The 19,921-nt window shown below is 40.6% G+C and overlaps 1 protein-coding gene across 1 annotated transcript in view; it reads right to left on the bottom strand.

The window, feature by feature from the left end:
* Nucleotides 1–19,610, bottom strand: part of LOC133040200 (acidic mammalian chitinase-like) — a 28,814-nt gene extending 9,204 nt beyond the window's left edge. Inside the window, 5 exon segments of the mRNA XM_061119952.1 lie at nt 260–425; nt 2,151–2,207; nt 2,533–2,737; nt 3,804–3,833; nt 19,500–19,610. Of these exon segments, the coding sequence (XP_060975935.1) occupies nt 260–425; nt 2,151–2,207; nt 2,533–2,737; nt 3,804–3,813 (438 nt within the window). The 5' untranslated portion in view covers nt 3,814–3,833; nt 19,500–19,610.
* Between the last annotated feature and the right edge of the window lie 311 nt (nt 19,611–19,921).

Below are 19,921 nucleotides of genomic sequence, written 5' to 3'. Positions count from 1 at the left end.
TGCTGTGTTACCAGAAACATATAATAAAAAAAGAATTTTTTCATTGGATTCCTTCAGATACCTATATCCTTCCAGTAAATTCTCTTTTGATTTAAGCTACCCAGAGAGTCTGTCTCTATGGCTTGCAACTCCCAAACACCTTCGTAAGTGTACTTCTGAGGACAGCAGCCTTTGCTATCCCCAAGAAATGCAACTCTCACAGTCCATGAAGGCACTAGCCTCTCTACAAAAAAACACAGAGCTGGTGCTTCATTCCCACCTTAATCAAAATGGTGAATCGCTCTTTGTCCTCAGGTGGGCTTCCCCTGGACCCTGGATATTCGATATCCAAGTCAATGCCATCAAATTCATGTTGACGAAGGAAGTCAATGACAGAACAGATGAAGATTTTTCAGTTGGCAGCTGAGGAGACCATGGCGGTGAATCTAGGCAGAGAGTTTGTCTATGTTAACATCACTGATCCCTGAATCCTCCTTACACACTCGAATATCAATTTTATTATGCATTTTATAATAACTTCTGTTGGATTTTTATAGCTAAGGTGAATTCAAATTGGTAATGGTAATTAGTAGAAAAGTTTATAATTAAAATTTTATTTTCTTCAGTATACCCAATGCATATTATTTTTCTGTTTATAGGATCAGTGGTATATGTGCATTTTATTTGTTAGTGAGATCTTTCAGGGGCAGTGGTTTAGCCACCACAGTTCTTTCTTTGATCCTAAGATGTTTATTTTTCTATTTACTGTTTCCAAAATTAAAATGTGATTTATAAAATGTGAATACACTTAATGAAGCACTTCTGACCCCCAAAATATGAATATATTGTGAGTCTTGTATTTGAAGGTGACTTAATATCTAGAAAAATTAGTGCCTCTGCCATAGTCAGCAATTTTATAGTCTATTAACACATATTCAAACCCTCTTGGTTAGTTCCTGATTATAAAAAGCCTGTGGTAAACACTTTGTAAACTGGATAACAACCTCCTTAATTCATCTCCTTTTTTCTTTTCTTTTTGTTTTTAGTTCTGGTATTTAATGGCTATACTTTTTTAAAACTAAAATAAATTGACTAGCACAAACTGGGTAATCTAAAAAGTGAAGGGTAGAGATATTGTCTGGAGTTTGGGGGAATTGACCTGCAAAGATTTTCTTATTTAAGTTTGTGAGCAAGGTAAGAAAAAGTTCTACTGGCAGAGTGGACTTGAGGTAAAAGAAATATTGGTCAAATGCTATATGTGAGAATTAGCTTTTTACCTGATAGGTAACCACCAGAAGTTTCACTTGGCTATTAGAGTGAGAATAAAAACATTCATTACATTTTGCTCCAACATTTTAAGCATGACTGGCTACCTCAGGAAAATTGTGGAGGGAAGGAGAGAGGGGCAACTTACTTTTCATGTCAAATAACTTTGTGCTGTCTAATTTTAAAATAATTATGGGAAGACATTGGGCTTCCCAGGTGGTGCTAGTTGTAAAGAACCCGCCTACCAGTGCAGGAGACATGAGGTATGGGTTTGATCCCTGGGTCAGGAAAATCCCCTGGAAAAGGGCATGGCAACCCACTCCAGTATTCTTGCCTGGAGAATCCCATGGACAGAGGAGCCTGGCAGGCTGCAGTTCATAAGGTCACAAAGAGTGGAACACGACTGAAGTGACTTAGCACACACAGCACACGGGAAGACATCAACATCATAATTCAAAAAGTCGTTCACCACTGACTTGGACAACTTTCAACATACAAGTCAAGTCTAACCTCATCGTCTCTTTTTCCTGACTCAGAGTCAAAAAGCCTGTGAGGTTACCACTCCTTTATTGCTGTTTCCCCAGAAAAGAGCCTATGACCCAGCCCAGGACTTATGCTCTTATGGGAGCCCAGGTGCTTCTCCGTCACCAAGCCAGTCTGTCTCACTCACCATTCTCCACCTTCTTTTGAGTGTTTTCCCATCATTTCCCCCATTCTACTGCTATTTCTCCAGGTCTGCTGTAGTCAGCCCTTCCCACCCACAGACAGTTTCTTCTTAAGAGCTGGCCTCTTTCCCCCTAGAACATTCATTTTCACCACCCCACTGGTATCTTATTTCCCCACTCCAGCTTGAGGGTTTCTTTCTTTTGCCTCCACCCTCATTTTCTGGCCATGGAAAGACTTACTTCTGAGTGCCAAAGTTCCAGCCACCAACAGCCAGCAAAGTGACCAGATCTTTGTTGCTGCAGAAAGAAACCAAGAGGCACATTTAAGTGAAAGCTCTGTGAGCTTTAGGATAATATATTGCAGAAAACAACTCTTCTATCCCCATTCTTGAGTCTCTGGGAAATGGGCAACAGCCAAGTACAAGCTCTAAAGCTCCCATGGCAAGTGCTCCTCCCATCTGCCCACATTAGTCTTTACATCATAGGTTACCATATGCATCGGAAATCTGCAAAGGACTGCCTTTCAGAATCTTATGATATTTGGAAATGAACTGGGGACAGAACTTGGGCTCTCCACTCTCCCTCACTGATTCCCATCACTTTGGATTCAGCTCCTACTGACTGTTCTTTCAGGGCTTGGAACTCAGGATACAGGACATCAATATCATTCCATTCATAGGGAGCAATCTTGTTGTCATTCATGGTGGCAAAAGCATATATCAGATGTGTGCACAGACATGGGTCCACATCTTTGGGGAAGAAGTTGGCTGGTTCTGGTCGATACTGAGACCAGTTGGTAAAGTAGCACACTAGCTTATAGGCTGAACCTGCAAGAGAAAAACAGCAGTCATTGTGGGGCAGGGCTCCACTGTCTGTGTCGCTTGCTGATGAGCTCCTCAAGGGGAAGGGGTCCCTAAGGGTTCACATGGCAGACACCTGGTAGATACTGCAGTACCCTTTTCCCTCGCCTGTGGAAGACCTGGCTAAACAGTCATGACACTTTTGTCAACAGAATCCCAGCAAGGTCTAAGCATATTTCTTGACCCAGAAAGTTTGAAATCATTTCGTCACATAAAATAAAATAAATTTGCCATCATAGCAGCAAGTGGTAAGGTTAATGATGCTCCTTGCATAATTCATAATTTCAAAGATTACTCACGTTCATTACCAATAAAACAAATATCTTTTGTAGATGGCATATGATGTGACTGACATTTTATTTAGAAGCTTTATGCAAATTGGTTTGCTTAAATTTTAATTCCCATATAGCTTAATGGGGGAAACATTCTCATTTTTAGATGAGACTTGGGACTACTCAAGGCTGAAAGTTTAAGATGAATTCCAATTCATTTATCCATTTATTCCACAAATACTGATTGTGCCTACACTATTTCCAGGCAGTCTTCCTCCAAAGCTCATGCTCTTTCCAGTCTCCTGAGATCCCATATCTGGATTTTAGTCATGTTCACATCCACAGCCAATGCTTAGTTATGAGAAATAATGTGAAGACATTTGAGGGGGGAAAAGACAAAACAAAGAAGAGTATAAACTACAAAGATAATAAATACTTTATCAGTCTTGGCATCAGAGTATAGGTTTAAGTCTTGATTCTGAACAATCAAGGACAAATCACTTCTGCCCTCTCTGCTTGAGTTTTCCCATCTATAAAGTGAATTATTCTGGATTAGATGAGCTATAGGCCCCCTCCCATTGCTGGCTTTCTGAGATCAAGCAAAACAGGCTGGGAGCTAACCCAAGTCCTGACATCAAGAAAAAGGTCCTAGTCCTGACATCATGAAAGGAGAAGGAAATTCAGAGTCAGAAGAAAGGAGGCAAAGAAGAGTAACCATCAGGAAAATTGGAGTGTGGATAGGAGGTTGTGTTACTCCTTACCTAGTTGCATCTGCAGCAGAACAGCCAAGCCTGAAACAAACAAAGAAGCAAAACTCAGAAACAAGGCATCCTTAGATGGGCTTCCCAGTTAGGACCTGGTGCTACCCAGGGGACTTTCAGAATGTCAAGGGAGGGCCTGGGAGTTTTTGGATTTATCAGTGGTATTTCCCAGGACCCCATTTCGTCATTCTCAGGCTTGGATCCCAAGTTCCTCTACACAGAAGCCAAGGCATGGGGGAATAACTCGTGTAGAAGCTTCACTAAAACAGAAGCCCACCCTCCTCTGCATTCCCAGGGACACCCCATGACGGTGGGAAGGAAGAAGAGCAGAAGAGTGGGAGACTCACAGGCCCCGAGCAACATCCTTCCCGTCGCGCCCGCGCACAGGCCACCTGGGCCGCCTCTGGGCTCGGTCTTACGTAAGACTTTTATCTCTCCGGGAAAAGCACAGTTGCCACCTCAGAGCACAGGCGCCCAAGGCTACCACGCCCGTCCCTCCACCTCTCAAGTTCACAGGAATGTAAGGGGGGGACAGTCCCAGGGATGTTCCCTCACCAGCCCAGGCCTGGGCATTCTGACAGAATCCCTTACCACTGGAGGACTTAGCTCAGCACTGAGGCCAAGTCCATGAAAGCCCAGGGAAGGAGTGAAGGGCACGGTTCTGGAGACAGGGTCCCAAGCCAGAAAAACACATGGGGGGGGGGGGGAGGTTAGTTGTGATATTGAGCTTTCCTTTAAGGAATGTGATTTTCTTCCTATAGGACCAGGCCTTATCTTAAGGACAATGGCCAGCATCCTGGAATGAACCTGATTCAGGGAAGGGGCAGGATTAGCCTCATCTTCTCCCCCTTGTCTCCTGGGGATTTTAGGGCCACAGTTCTGGGGGGAAGGATGGGGCAGACAGAGGATGCCGCAGGTGCCAGCTTTCCTCACATAGTGGGATGGGGAGAGGGCCTCAGCTGTTAGATAAACATGAACATTGTATCTCTGCCCCCTCATCTTCATTCTGGGTGGGGTGGTGGCATCAGGGTGTAAGCAACATTTTTGATCTGATTGTTTTATAGATTGGGTTAGAGATCTCATCTGGACAAACCGAAGCTATAAAAAGTTTGTAAATCTCAGCTCTAGAGCAACTAAAGAGCTGTGGATACAACTGGGCTCTAAACAATGTACTGAATCAACCCATTTAAATGATTGACTTTCTAACTGATATTTTTATAATGTATCAACAGCATAGTAGGACAGTAAGGGATTAAAAAGGAATAATCCTGAAAAGAGTAGAACAAAGGTAGCTAGCATAACTTTATCTCAGTTGCTACTGATTTTCATCTCTGAAAAAAGACCAGAAACACAAGCAGGTAAATGAAAATAATGCCAATTAAAAAGAGGTAGTGCAGGAAGATGAATAGAGAAAAGAGAACCCAACAAGAGATGGGAGAGTAAGACAAGCATTGGAAGAAAACTAGCCTTTCTTTTATGATCATGCTTCTAGCATCAATGAAGATAGAAATGCTGCCATAGTCAATTGAGATAAGAGAATTAGAAGCAGACATATTTGTGCATGTCAGGATTCCCTTGGAAATTTGAAATGATGAAAGAAGAATAGAAAAGCATAGAGCTCTGTGTAAAGACTACTTCATGCCTATCAGATCCAGAGAGAAAAGAAATCAGGTAAGAATAAGGCTCCATCTCCAATTATAGAGGGACATCTCTGATAGCTCAGTTGATAAAGAATCCACCTGCAATGCAGGGGACCCTGGTTCGATTCCTGGGTTGGGAAGATCTGCTGGAGAAGGGATAGGTTACCCACTCCAGTATTCTTGGGCTCCCCTTGTGATTCAACTGGTAAAGAATTCACCTGCAGTGTGGGAGACCTGGGTTCGATCCCTGGGTTGGGAAGATCCCCTGGAGAAGGGAACAGCTACCCACTCCAGTATTCTGGCCTGGAGAATTCGATGAGCTGTATAGTCCATGGGGTCACAAAGAGTCCGACACGACTGAGTGACTTTCACTTCAGGCTTCCCTAGTAGATAAGACAGTAAAGCATCCACCTGTATTGCAGAAGACACAGGTTCGATCCCTGGGTAGGGAAGATCCCTTGGAGAAGAAAATGGCAACTCACTCCATTATTCTTGCCTGGAGAATTCCATGGACAGGGGAGCCTGGTGGGCTACAGTCCATGGGGTTGCAAAGAGTTGGACACAACTGAGCAACTAACACACATACACACCAATTGCAGACTCACCTGTGAGGAGAATAAGCTTTGTCATGGTTGCTGTCAGTACTGGTTTTGCAGAGCCTGGATTTGCCTTTTATACCATCTGACTACCAGGTCATCATAAAGGATATCTTCCAAGCAGAGAGCATATAACCCAGATGTGTATATAGCTAATCAGTAAGTCAACAGATCTCCTCTCCTACAAACACCACTCGTGGACCTCCAACCTGCACTCCCCCATCACCTCCTCTGCTCTATAAGGACAAAACATCTCCTAACGAGGTGGCAGAGACCATCACCATGAAAAGCACCAGCTTAATACGTTTTTTTTTGCAGTTCTCAGGGCTGATAGGCAGCCATTTAAACATTATGATTAGATTCTTACACTGTGGACACTTAGTGCCTGGCATCAAAGTATGTATTTATTGAAAAGTAAACACTAAAAATCCTTGGAAGGTATTAGCTGTTCTTAAACCTTTTTTCTTCATAGAATTAGTCTTATATAACTTATGCAATCAGTGCCTAAGAAAAGCTCATATTTAGGTGCTACTTTATGAACCTTCTACACCTGTTCTTAGGAATGTATGTGCTCAGTTGCTCAGTCATGTCCTACCCTTTGTGACCCCATGGACTGTAGCCCTCTGTGGGATTTCCCAGGCAAGAACGCTGGAGTACTGGAGTGAATTATCATTTCCTCCTTCAGAGAGGAAACCCAAGGATCGAACCGACATCTCCATGTCTCCTGCACTAGTAGGCAGATTCTTCATCACTGAGCAATGTGAGGCAACCTTAGTCATGATTATACAGTAATTTTATCTAAAAACATATGGTTCCCAAAATGTACCCTCTGAAGTTCAGTAAGAACTCTCTAATCCACAGTTCCAAATTATATCTTGAAAACGCTTAAAAATCTTTTGTGCTGCAAACAGATAGAAACGATGGTGATGCTATTGGGGTCTCTTTTAATAGAAATATTTGCAACTTGACCACTGATGGAAATTTTTGCTTAAAATTTATTCCAGTTCAGCTTCCTAAACATTATGTACTACTATTATCCTATTAAAAATGTCTGCCTCAGCCAAAATGGTCTGTTCATTGTCCCCAACAGGTTTTGAATGCCTTTGCTCACACTGTCTCCCCATACTTTGCCTGAAATGTCTTCTCCTTCTCCTCAATACCTGCCCCAGTATTACAGTTCTTCAAGGCCCAGGTCAGATCCTCTCTTGGAAGCTCGATGATCTCTCCTTATGTCCTCTAGTACATACTGCCTCAAGTATGTCCTCAAGTACATACTGTACTTGCTTCCATGATGCTGTCTTATGACAGTACCTGGAAAGCAGTTGGTGGACATATGAGTGCCCATCATAGGATGCCAGCAACTTAGCAGACTTACTGTTGATATAGACTGATTTTTACTTTTATCACATTTAGAAACTAAACAATTATATCCATTCACCCAGTGATGATTAGGTCCTGGGTATCTTGTTCTGACTAATAGGGCCAGAGAAAGTCTGGTAGAAGTGCTGCCAGGGAGGACTTCAGTTGTAAAAATAGTAATATCAGCAAACACTATGAGCACCTACTATACGCCAGAGATCATTCTGGTGTTTATATAATTAAAGAATTTATTTTTTACAAATGACTAAAACCAGCTCTGAGCTTCCCAGGTGGCCCAGTGATAAAGAACCCACCTGCCAGTGCAGGAGATGCAGGTTTGATCCCTGGGTTGTGAAGATCCCCAGGAGAAGGAAATCAAGTATGCTTGCCTTGGAATTCCCATGGACACAGGAGCCTGAAGGGCTGTAGTCCATGGGGTCACAAAAGAGTCAGACATGACTTAGCTACTGAAACAAACAACAAAAAATACAACTCTAAAAAGCACAAAAGAGCATATTGGGAGAATATGAAGAAGCTCACAGAATCAAAGATAAGAACGTAGAACCTGCCCTTGATGTGACAGAAATCACAGTTCTTGGGGAGCAATGTATGAGGAGAACTGAGGACCAATAAGCTCCAATTTTACTTTTCATTCATGCATCAGTCCACACAAGAGTCCAATTTCTGGAAGAATTAGTCTGACTGTGAAGCTTTGAGTCTGACCCAGTCCCTCACTTAGGGAAAGGACAGGGCACTTGGATTTAAATTTCCATCCAGATTGGCCACAAAATGAAATTCTAAAAGAATGGAGGGTAAATACTGAATGACTGAAAAACAATCAGAGGGCTCTACTTCATTATTTTTTTAGCCTATAAAATGGATTATTACTGTCACTTCAACTTTGTAGATGAGAAAGTTGATCAAACAAATCTTAAGCACCAGGTCCAGGATTCAGTGCCAAGGTTAGAGGTGTTCACAACAGAATTATCCTAGTATTTACACTGCATTCCTTCCTTATATTAAGTGGTCCCAGGTTGAACTGGGAAAGGCATTTCTATGCAGTGCCCAGGAGAATACAGTTGGAACAAAGAGCCAGAACTGTGCCAAATCAAGGTTAAGTCAAAGATATGCAAAAACAAGCAGTAAGACCACTAGTCCCAGATTTATCCTATTAATATTTGGACCTAACTTAATGAGAAATTTTCTATTGAATTTGGTTCTCCTGGCCCTGTATAAAGACCTGCACATAAAACATCCCTTCTTAATAACTACCTAGGATATCCACTGAGTCCCTGTCAAACTTGCCTTCCACCCGAGCACTTCCATGCTAAAAAGAATTACTATCATCATAAGATTTGAGAATAATAAATATTGAAAAATGTTGGCATTGTATATTTCCTCATACTGTCCAACTTTTTTCAATAAACCTGTACTATTTTTAGTCTTTCTCAATTTTATGGTACATGAGTTTAGGTATACATTTCAAAGAAAAAAAATAAAGTGAAACCCCTGTCCCAGCACCCAAGCTTTTATTTTCAGGTCTTTTTTTTTTTTTTGGCTGTGCTGGGTCTTTCTTGTGGAGTGCGAGTTTGTAGTTGTGGTACAAGGGGGCTTAGTTGCCTCATGGCATGTGGAATCTTAGTTCCCTGACCAGGGATTGAACCTGCATCCCCTCCATTGAAAGGCAAATTCTTTACCACTGGACCATGAGGGAACTCTGCCAAAACCCAGTTTGAAGAAGATAATATTATCTTATAATGTTCTTCCCCAGTTAGATGCTTCTCACTTCCCTGGAGTAAGCAACTATCCTGAAGTTTGTGCCCTCCATTTCTTTGCTTTACTTATAAATTTATCACATATGCATATGTATCCATAAACAATATATTAATTAGTCTATAATAATTTATTAAAAGTTGTTTCTTATTTAGTTATAATATATTCATTAGTTTGTTTTTTGTATAAGTGAAATAATATAATATATATTCTTCTTTTTCTTTTTTTTAGCCCAGTATTAAATTTTTGAGATTCATTCAAGTTGTTACAAGTAGAAACTATTTACTTACTTTCACAGCTGTATGCTATTTCATTATATGAATATGCTGTGATTTCTTTATCCTTTCTGTTTAGAAAAACATGTGGTTTTTTTTCCAGTTTCCCCCCTTACATGCTGCTGTAAGCATTCCTCTCCCCAACTCCAGGTACACATTTTCAGATTTCTTGTGTGTGCACCTGGGAGTGGGATTGCTGAGTGAAATAGCACATGTATCTTAAACTTTACTACTTAGCTAAGCACTTCTTTTCCAAAGTAGCTGTATCAATTTGCTCTATCAACAGCAATTAGGGAGGCAAGTCAGACTTCATTGTTTCTTTATTGTTCCTATAAACAGAAGGGGAAACTGAGAACGAGAATTGCTGAAGTTACACAGTAAAATACGTAGCCACATCTCAAGCTCAGAGTTTCTGACTCCTAGTTCTGTGTTTTTATTTACTTGTTTGTTTATCATTTTGCTGAATTCAATATTTTTACTAATGCAGCCTAAGACTATTATCTCTTGCAGCATCTTTATCACAGTTTTGCTTCATATGGAGCCTGTATATGAAATGGACTCAAGTAACATCTTTCTCATGTGTACTTAGAAAATTGATTTTTTGTAACCCTATGCAAAATTTTATTAGATACAGCACTGTGTTTTGTGTCATTTGTTTATAGCTCATATCTCCTGCTAATAGGTAAGTTCCTTGGAGGCAAATGCTATTTTATTCATTTCTATATCTCTAGCACAATTCTTGGTCTTTCGAGGTAATGATTTCAATTTAATGTAAGTGAAATACAGGAGCTGATGATTATGTATTTAATTTTGTCTCATCTCTTGGACCATTGTTCCATCTTATTAATATCTTCTAGAATTACTACTGCCATACATCACATTAAGTTAACTCTTCTGCATTTTATCATCCAAAGATGAGACTACAAGTAAAGGTAAGGAGCATTATGATGCCTACTCCACTGAAAGGTGACTTCTTTGAATCAGGAAAAATAATGGCCACAGAGTCCTGGAATGTTAAGAATGACTGGGTGAATCTTCTGCAGGGTGCAAGTCTCATTTGCCTGAGGCCAATAGAGGAAGATGTTCATTCACAAGGAAGAACCCCTGATGGGCACATTACATAGAACAGAAATTGTCATATATATCCAGAATCAACCCATCAGTGACTATTTTCCTTACTGATGGCATAAAAGCATTATAGGGAGTTGAATAAAGCCATCATTGGGGGATGCAGTACAAAGCTCAGGAAATAACTGACTAATAACTACAACATTGGTCCCAGGTCAGTTCCAGTGACCAGGTAGCCAGTACTATCCCACAAGGAAGAACATTTCTCCTCCATGGACTATTAGGCCTTAGGACCCAGGATCCTTCACTGACACTCAGTTAAATTGTAAGGTAATAGGTGGTGTAACAAAGTAGAATATTTTACAAGACTAGTGACATTAGGAGAGACTAGAATGGCCACTGGAACTCCCTGATTGCATTTATTCTAGATGGTAGATGTAGTATCATAAAGATTAGCAGAGGAATCCACAACCTGTGAGAGGTGCATCAAAGAACCTAAGTGGTAATTGTACTGAAAGGATCCAGTGAAAGTGAAAATGCATCTCATCCAGCTGCCCTAGTTTCAGATGCTTCCTTCCCAACTAGCAAAAGATTTTCTTCTTCCGTAAATATTTATGTTATTTTACCCATTCTTACCAGACCACCTGACCTGACTCTTGAGAAACCTGTATGCAGGTCAGGAAGCAACAGTTGGAACTGAACATGGAACAACAGACTGGTTCCAAATAGGAAAAGGAGTACGTCAAGGCTGTATACTGTCACCCTGCTTATTTAACTTATATGCAGAGTATATCATGAGAAACGCTGGGCTGGAGGAAGCACAAGCTGGAATCAAGACTACTGGGAGAAATATCAATAATGTCAGATATGCAGATGACACCACCCTTATGGCAGAAAGTGAAGAGGAACTAAAGAGCCTCTTGATGAAAGTGAGAGAGGAAAGTGAAAAAGTTGGCTTAAAGCTCAACATTCAGAAAACTAAGATCATGGCATCCGGTCGCATCACTTCATGGCAAATAGATGGGGAAACAGTGGAAACAGTGGCTGACTTTATTTTTTGGGGCTCCAAAATCACTGCAGATGGTAACTGCAGTTATGAAGTTAAAAGATGCTTGGGAGGAAAGCTATGACAACCTAAACAGCATATTAAAAAGCAGAGACATTGTCAACAAAGGTCCATCTAGTCAAGGCTATGGTTTTTCCAGTGGTCATGTATAGATGTGAGAGTTGAACTATAAAGAAAGCTGAGCTAATGAAGAATTGATGCTTTTGAAATGTGCTGTTGGAGAAGACTCTTGAGAGTCCCTTGGACTGCAAGGAGATCCAACCAGTCCATCCTAAAGGAGATCAGTCCTGGGTGTTCACTGGAAGGACTGATGTTGAAGCTGAAACTGCAATACTTTGGCCACCTGATGCGAAGAGCTGACTCATTTGAAAAGACCCTGATGCTGAGAAAGATTGAGGGCAGGAGGAGAAGGGGATGACAGAGGATGAGATGGTTGGATGGCATCACTGACTCAATGGACATGGGTTTGGGTAGACTGGCAGTTGGTGATGGACAGGGAGGCCTGGCATGCTGTGTTTCATGGGGTCGCAAAGAGTTGGACCTGACTGAGCAACTGAACTGAACTGGAGCTATCACCAAGGTGGGAATCCTGCATCAACACTTGCCCATCCCCATGGGTCATGGCATAGCTGAAGGATTTCATTTGTGCCAGCACCAGGTAAGAATGGCTACTCAGTACCTCACAGTGAATTTTTGGACCCAGAACAGGGTAAAGGTAATCATGGACATAGCTGCAGTTAGGTAGACCCTCAACATCAGGCAGAGATAGCAGTAACCCAGGTTAGTCTCCATCCACCCTTTAGCACTGAGCGCAGTCCTGATTTTACAGTTGCCTACAGTCAGTGTTTTCAGAGAAGGCAAAGGCACCCCACTCCAGTACTCTTGCCTGGAAAATCCCATGGACAGAGGAGCCTGGTAGGCTGCAGTCCATGGGGTCGTGAAGAGTTGGACATGACTGAGCGACTTCACTTTCACTTTTTACTTTCATGCATTGGAGAAGGAAATGGCAACCCACTCCAGTGTTCTTGCCTGGAGAATCCCAGAGACAACGGAGCCTAGTGGGCTGCTGTCTATGGGGTCGCACAGAGTCGGACACGACTGAAACGACTTAGCAGCAGCAGCATAGTCAGTGTTGGGGAAATAAAGAGACTGTGTAGGGGAGGGAGACCTGCATTGGGTCCCCAGATTCCAGTTATTCAACTCCAGAAAGCTTTTTCTCCTCAGATTCCTAGGTTCTTAACAGATGGCTGAGAACAGATGGACTGTTTCTGGGATGGCTCTATTCAGGACATTTATAGCACTGGGCAAGAAATTCAGTTACCCTACCACTTGGCAGTAAGCATCGGGCTTAAGCTCTTTGTCTTCAGGCTGACTTTTCCACGTTCCCTGATCCCATCTTCTGTGGGTAATAAGACATGAAATAGCCATCAGATTATGTTTGGACATTGTCTTAGTCTGATTGGGCTGCCATAACAAAATGCCACAGACTGGGAAACTTAAAACAGCCAAAATTTATTTCTCACAATTCCTGAAACTGGAAAGTTCAAGTTTCTGAGAAGGCCCAGGTTCTGGTTAGAGGTCTCTTCTTGGCTTGCAGATAGCCACCTCTGGTTGCTTCTTTCAGTGGTGAAGAGAATGAGAGCTCTCTGGTGTCCCTTCTTCTTCCAGTTCTATTGGATTAGGGTCCCACCCTTGTGACCTCATTTAACCTTAATTATCTTCTTAAAAGCCCTATCTCCTATACAGTCACATGAGGCTTAGAATTTCAACATATGAACTTTGGGGGACACAATTGTGCTTATAGTAGACATTGCAATAATAGAATTACCCCTTTAATGCTGATACACGTGGATACTAATTCTGCTTAGATAGCAAAATGCCTCCAACTCATCAAGTCAGGAGGCGCCAGGGAATTGTTGATTATGACAGCTCTCCCATGCTACCTCATTGGATCAAACATTTTACAGCCAAGCTTATAGAAATCTGGTATTACTTTGAATACTTCACCATTCTGTCCAGTAACCCACCTTGTCCACAGGGGATATGATCCAAGACCCCCAGTGGATGTCTGAAACTTCAGATAGTACCAAATCCTAAATATTGTTGTTGTTCAGTAGCTAAGTCATGTCCGACTCTTTATGATCCCATGGACTATAGCACATCAGTCTCTTCTGTCCTCCACTATCTCCCAGAATTTTATCAAAGTCATGTCCATTGAGTCAGTGATAATCTCTAACAATATCATCCTATCCCACCCCTTTCAGTTTTGCCTTCAAGCTTTCTCAGTATCTGGGTCTTTTCCAGTCAGTTGGCTCTTTGCATTAGGTGGCCAAAATACTATAGTTTGGGGTTCAGCAACAGTCCTTCCTAAGAATATTCAGGGTTGATTTCCTTTAGGATTGCCTGGTTTGATCTCTGTGCAGTCCAAAGGACTCTCAAGAGTCTTCTCCAGCACCACAATTAGAAAGCATCAGTTCTCCAGTGCTCAGCCTTCTTTATGGTCCAATTCTTATATTCATACATGACTACCGGAAAAAACATGGCTTTGACTATATGGACCTTGGTCCAGCAAAGGGATGTCTCTGCTTTGTAATACACTGTCTAGGTCTGTCATAGTTTTCCTTCCAAGGAGCAAGTGTCTTTTAATTTCATGGCTGCAGTCACAATCCACAGTGATTTTGAAGCCCAAGAAAGTAAAATCTGTTACTGCTTCCACTTTTTCCCCTCTATTTGCCATGAAGTGATGGGACTGGATGCTGTGATCTTAGTTTTTTTAATATGGAGTTTCAAGCCAGCCTTTTTGCTCTCCCCTTTCACCCTCATCAAGCACCTCTTTAGTTTCTCTTTACTTTTTGCCCAGTGTGGTATCATCTGCATATCAGAGGTTTTTGTTATTTCTCCTGGCTATCTTGATTGCAACTTATGATTCATCCAGACTGGCATTTCATATGATGTACTCTACATATAAGCTAAATAAACAGGGTGACAATATATAGCATTGATGTACTCTTTTCCCAGCTTTAAATCCATCCATTGTTCCATGTCCGGTTTTAACTGTGGCTTCTTGACCCGCATACAGTTTTCTCAGGAGACAGGTAAAGTAGTTTGATACTCTTATCTCTTTAAGAATTTTCAACAGTTTCCTGTGATCCACATGGTCAAAGGCTTTAGCATAGTCAATGAAGCAGACATAGATGTTTTTCTGGAACCCCCTTTCTTTCTCCAAGGTGAAACAAAATTTGATCTCTCCTTCCTTTGCCTCTTTAAAACCCAACTTGTACATCTGGAAGTTCTCAGTTTGTGTACTGCTGCAGCCTAGATTGAAGGATTTTGAGCATACCCTTGCTAGCATGTGAATATAATATATAATATGTTTTTTCCTATGCTTACATACCTATGATAAAGTTTAATTTACATTAGGCACAATAAGGGATTTACAACACTAACAAGAAAATAGAAAAATTATAGCAATATACTGTAATAAAAGTTATGCAAATAGGATCTCTTTCTAAAAATATCATATTGTATTCATGCTTCTTGTGATGGTGTGAGATGACAAAATGCCTACATGATGAGCTAAAGTGTGATGAATGAAATAGCATTAGACTACTTTTGACCTTCTGATGATAGATCAGAGGGAGGATCATCCACTTGGGGTGATCCTGAGTCCAAAGCTGTGACAATGTCCATGTTTGGATGTCAGCAGAAGACAGTGTCGATATTGGGGATCCTGAGTAGGACAAAGAGGTATGACACAAGAGTTCATTCTTCAAAGAAGAATGGTGCACAATTTACAACTTATGAATTATTTCTGGAATTTCCCACTTAATAACTTTAGACCAAGCTTGACCATCATGGAAATGGAAAGAGAAACACAGACAAACAGACTACTGTATTCTGGATTTGCTGTCCCTTATTTTTTTCTCCACCTAACTCCCTAAGGGGCTTTCTTGGTGGTTTAGATGGTAAAGAATCTGCCAGCAATGCAGGAGACCCAGGTTCAATCACTGGGTCAGGAAGATCCCTTGGATAAGGGAATGGTTACCCATTCCAGTATTCTTGCCTGGAGAATTCCACAGTCAGAGGAGCCTGCTGGCTACAGTCCATGGGGCTGCAAAGAGTTGGACATGACTGAGTGACTTTCACTTTACTCACTAAGTGATTAGTCCAGTTGCACTCATCCCTTTGGCAACATGTTGCTATTTTTTCACATAAACAAGGATAACTACCATTATCAATTTCATCATGTTTGAGCCCTTTATTTAACAGCCATAGTCACATAGACTTCTGAGATGTGACATCAATAGGAATCTACCCAGAAGTTCTGCTGTTCAGTCAGTCTACTTGTGATTATCTCCTTAAATTGCTGTGGTAAACTAATCACATATCACATACTGCAGTTCTGTCCCCTCCTCTGCCCCAACTTTACTGGGGTGTGTAGCACCCTGGTATGCTAATTATCCATGCCATTTTGAATTGACCTTACTTGTCACAGGAAAAGAGTCAGAGGAGTTGCCTATATGTTTGCACCTACCTTATATGGCATATGACCATATAAGAAATCACTTCACATTTAACCACAGTTTTCAAGTTGTGATTTCATCAGAGATGCTAATTTAGGGTTCCCTCAGTCCTCTTTTGAGCAACTTCCTCCAAGATCACGAATAACAGCCATCAAATATGAGGCTGGGTGATCTTAACCACCCAGTCTCTTTTCATCTCTCTGGATTCTCAGGAATTTGGGACACTAGACTTCATGACTGCCACAACAGCTTTGACTGTGATATGCCACAGTACTCCAGACAGATGTTTTTAGTCCCAGGTCCCTTGGTTCACTTCTAGAAGGCCATGCTGGATGCCACAAGGCAGAAACCCAGATCTCTGTACCAGCTGTCAAGCCATTAAGGGTGATTGATCAAGCAGCATGTAAACTAGGCTTTCCAGAATTGATTTTCATTGGCAGAAAACCCAGAGATTAAAGCAATAGCAGGTGACTGATCCTCCTGTAACCATCTTGTTCTAGGCAGCACACAACAATCTAGCAGAGAGCAAATCCAGGTCTAAGAGGGAGACCCTGGACTTTGGATGCTGGGGTTTTTAAACTTCTTAGTTTTTAAAAACCAAAGTGTTCCTAGTGAGATTAGGGTATAGAACCTAATAGCAGAATGGTGTTGCAAAACCTTGGCTTTCAGCTCTACCCACTATCTCAGCATTGCTTGATCGAGAGAATACTTGGACTTCCCTTGGTGTGATATAACAGCGTTGCTACTTGGTGGAAACTTGGCTGACTTCCTGCTCTACCATGTCACTTCTTTGCCAGGAAAGATTGTGTCAAACACTAGGTTACATCTGGTTTTCAGAGGCAGCAGGCCAAATTTCTTTCCAGGAAGCCAGCCTCCAGGGTATTGGTTAAATTAACCCTTTCCTTTCAACTGTCTTCTAGGAGGAATTGACAACCATCATAATCAGAGCATGTCCTAGTTAAGTTATGGAACTTCAAGGAATAATAATTAACTCCTCAGGCACCAGAAGGAAAAGGGTATTAAATAATTTAAAAGATATGGATTAATAAAGGCATAGTGAGTACCCATTGTCCTCAAACATCCTCACAACTATATTCAGTGCCAGAACACAATGGAGCAATACATAATATCTAAAACTAAGTTTACCTGGAAGCAGCTCATATGAGAATAAGTTATTTTGAAGTGGCATTTAACGAGCAGGAGGAAAAGATGGAGAAGTGTTACAGGAAGAAAGAGAGTCAGTACAAAAATATATGTTCAAGTTGGCCACTAATAGGGACAGCTGGATGTTCAATCCCTTGGGACTCTCTTAAAAGTCCTATGGAATGTGTTTTTAGACTATCCAGGGAAGAAAGGTGGAGACTACATGGTCCCCTGATCCCCAGGGATGACATTAACTTCTCTGAAGTCTAGGTTGCCCATGTTTCAGTATAAGTCTGTATCTGAGAAGCCCCAGGATGGGAAGAAAGAAGTGCTATACACAGGTCTTCATGAAGGTAAGTGAGCTTATGAAGAACTGGTTGTTGCCACAGTTGCTGAAGTTAAAGGGCAAAGCAGGGAGAATAATTCTGAGGAAAAGAAAGCATCATCCTGTCCTGTTGGATGCCAGAAAGTTTTCAAATATAAAGGGAACAAACAGATGTTCTCAAATATGAAAGAACTCAAGGACTGTAGTAGCCATAGCACTACTTAAAAAAACTATTCAACTGCAAAACCAGCCAACAACAACAAAAAGTAAATGAAAAAAAAAAAAAAAAAGTCAAAGAAATTGTTCAATATGTAATACCAGAGGGGGAAAAAAGAAGAAATACAAAATCTGTGCGAAAAAAACTGGAATAAAAGTGAGCCATGACTTTTATGTTCAGCAAACTAATGACAAAGTGTCAGGCTAATAACCAAAAGTCAGGCTTTTTCATACATGCAAGAAAAAGACCATAACAACATAAGCCCTTCTTGGCTAACAAAAACAAAACAAAGAAAGAATTCAGTATCAGAGAAGCTGTAGTATAAGTACTGGTGATGAAGATCACATTAATTCAAATATAGCTTTAGCTCTACTATAAAAATGTAATATTAAAAATATTGACTGAATGAAAATAATAACATAAAAATCAGGAGGTGAGAGATATCAAAGAATGTTATATTTTTATATTCCATATGTCTAAAATTGAGGTAAATCATAAGTCCAGCTTCTAGTTTGCATACTCTTTTACTCCTAACTTCTTCTCTTTAAGGTACACTTAGATAGGCTTGTGTTTTCTTTTTTCTAGTCTTTTCCTTTCATTCTCTCTTAGACCTAGTCAGGTTTTTGCCACAAAGCCATGTAATAAACTGACTCTTGTTGATGAGTTACATGTTGTTAAATCTAATGATCAATTCTCAGACCTCATCTTACTTGACTTATTAGTAGTATTTAACACAGCTGATCACCTTCTCCTCCAGAAACCTTTGCTTCCTTGGTCTTCCAGACATCTGACTCTCCTAGTTCTCCACTGCACATGTCTCTCCTTCTTTGGTCCCTAATCTTACACAGTGTTACATGTTGATAATATCTCAATTAAAAGAAAAAGAAAAAGGAATAAAAGGCATTCAAATTAGAAAGAAGGAACTAAAAGTATTTGCTTGCAGATGACAGTTTTATACAAGGGAACCCAATATAACACACACACACACAAAGAGCACTAATAAACCAGTTCAACAATGTAGCAGGATAAAAATCAATATACAAAAAATCAGTTATATTTCTATACATGAACAATAAACATGAAAAGTAAATTAAGAAACATATCTCAATACAATAGCACCAAAAAGAATAAAATTTTTTGGAATAAACTTAATCAAGAAGGTCAAAGACTCATACACTGAAAATTACAAAACATTGCTGAAAGAAATTAAAGAAGGCACAAATAAACAGACATCTGTGTCCATAAACTGAAAGAATTAGTAGTATTAAAATGTCTACACTATCTAAAGCAACCTATAGATTCGACGCAATTCCTATCAAAATCTCAATGGCATTTTTTCTTTTTTCAGAAATAGGAAAAAATAGTAAAGTTTAATCCAGGATTTTGATTCTTTCTCACATTTGGGTTGCTTTTTTTTTCCACTTTGAGGAAAAGCTCTCAAATCAAAAATACCTTGGCAGTCACTTAGAAGTATCTATAAATTGGTATAGTCTTACTGATGATATCTTTTTTCCCATGCTTTCTCTGTGTTTGGAATCCAGCCTAAAAGAGCAGAGGTCCAACTAAAGTAGCAAATATGAGTGCTTATCTAGCCTCCCTTCAAAATAACCATAAGTATCCATTAGTAGCTTCAACCACTAGTTAAATGAACCAAGAAGTGTTGAATATTATTTATATCGTTAAATCTGCAGACTAAGGAAAAGCCACCTACCCACTTCTCTCTAGAGTCTCCAGGAGCATACTTCACTGTAGGCTCAGAATCCAGACTGCCTGGTGTATGTCCCAGGAGAGCCAGGGCCAGAAGGAGCATGAATTTCATGGTTGCAAGTGTTCCTCAGGATGATGGGCTGGGAATCCAACTATGAGCTTCTTAGCTGTGGCCCCATTGTCCTTCTAGAAGTTCTTGGCATAATCCTACAAAGGCAGGCAGTTGAGCTAGAGGCTCTACTCAGTTGATGGCCCAGTAATTAGATATTAAGTAAACTTTATCATATGGTTGTTCCTAATTGCAATGTATTTTAGAGCATCACTGATACACCCTCATTTGAAATAGTATGTTTCTATCTCAACAAGCTTCTTTTAATAACATACCAATACATAGGCTTTAGATATACCCTTCTCATCAAAAATATA

This window comes from Dama dama, chromosome 20 (genome assembly GCF_033118175.1).
Source record: "Dama dama isolate Ldn47 chromosome 20, ASM3311817v1, whole genome shotgun sequence".
Classification (NCBI taxonomy): Eukaryota; Metazoa; Chordata; class Mammalia; order Artiodactyla; family Cervidae; genus Dama; species Dama dama.
This window is presented reverse-complemented; position numbering and strand designations above follow the sequence as displayed.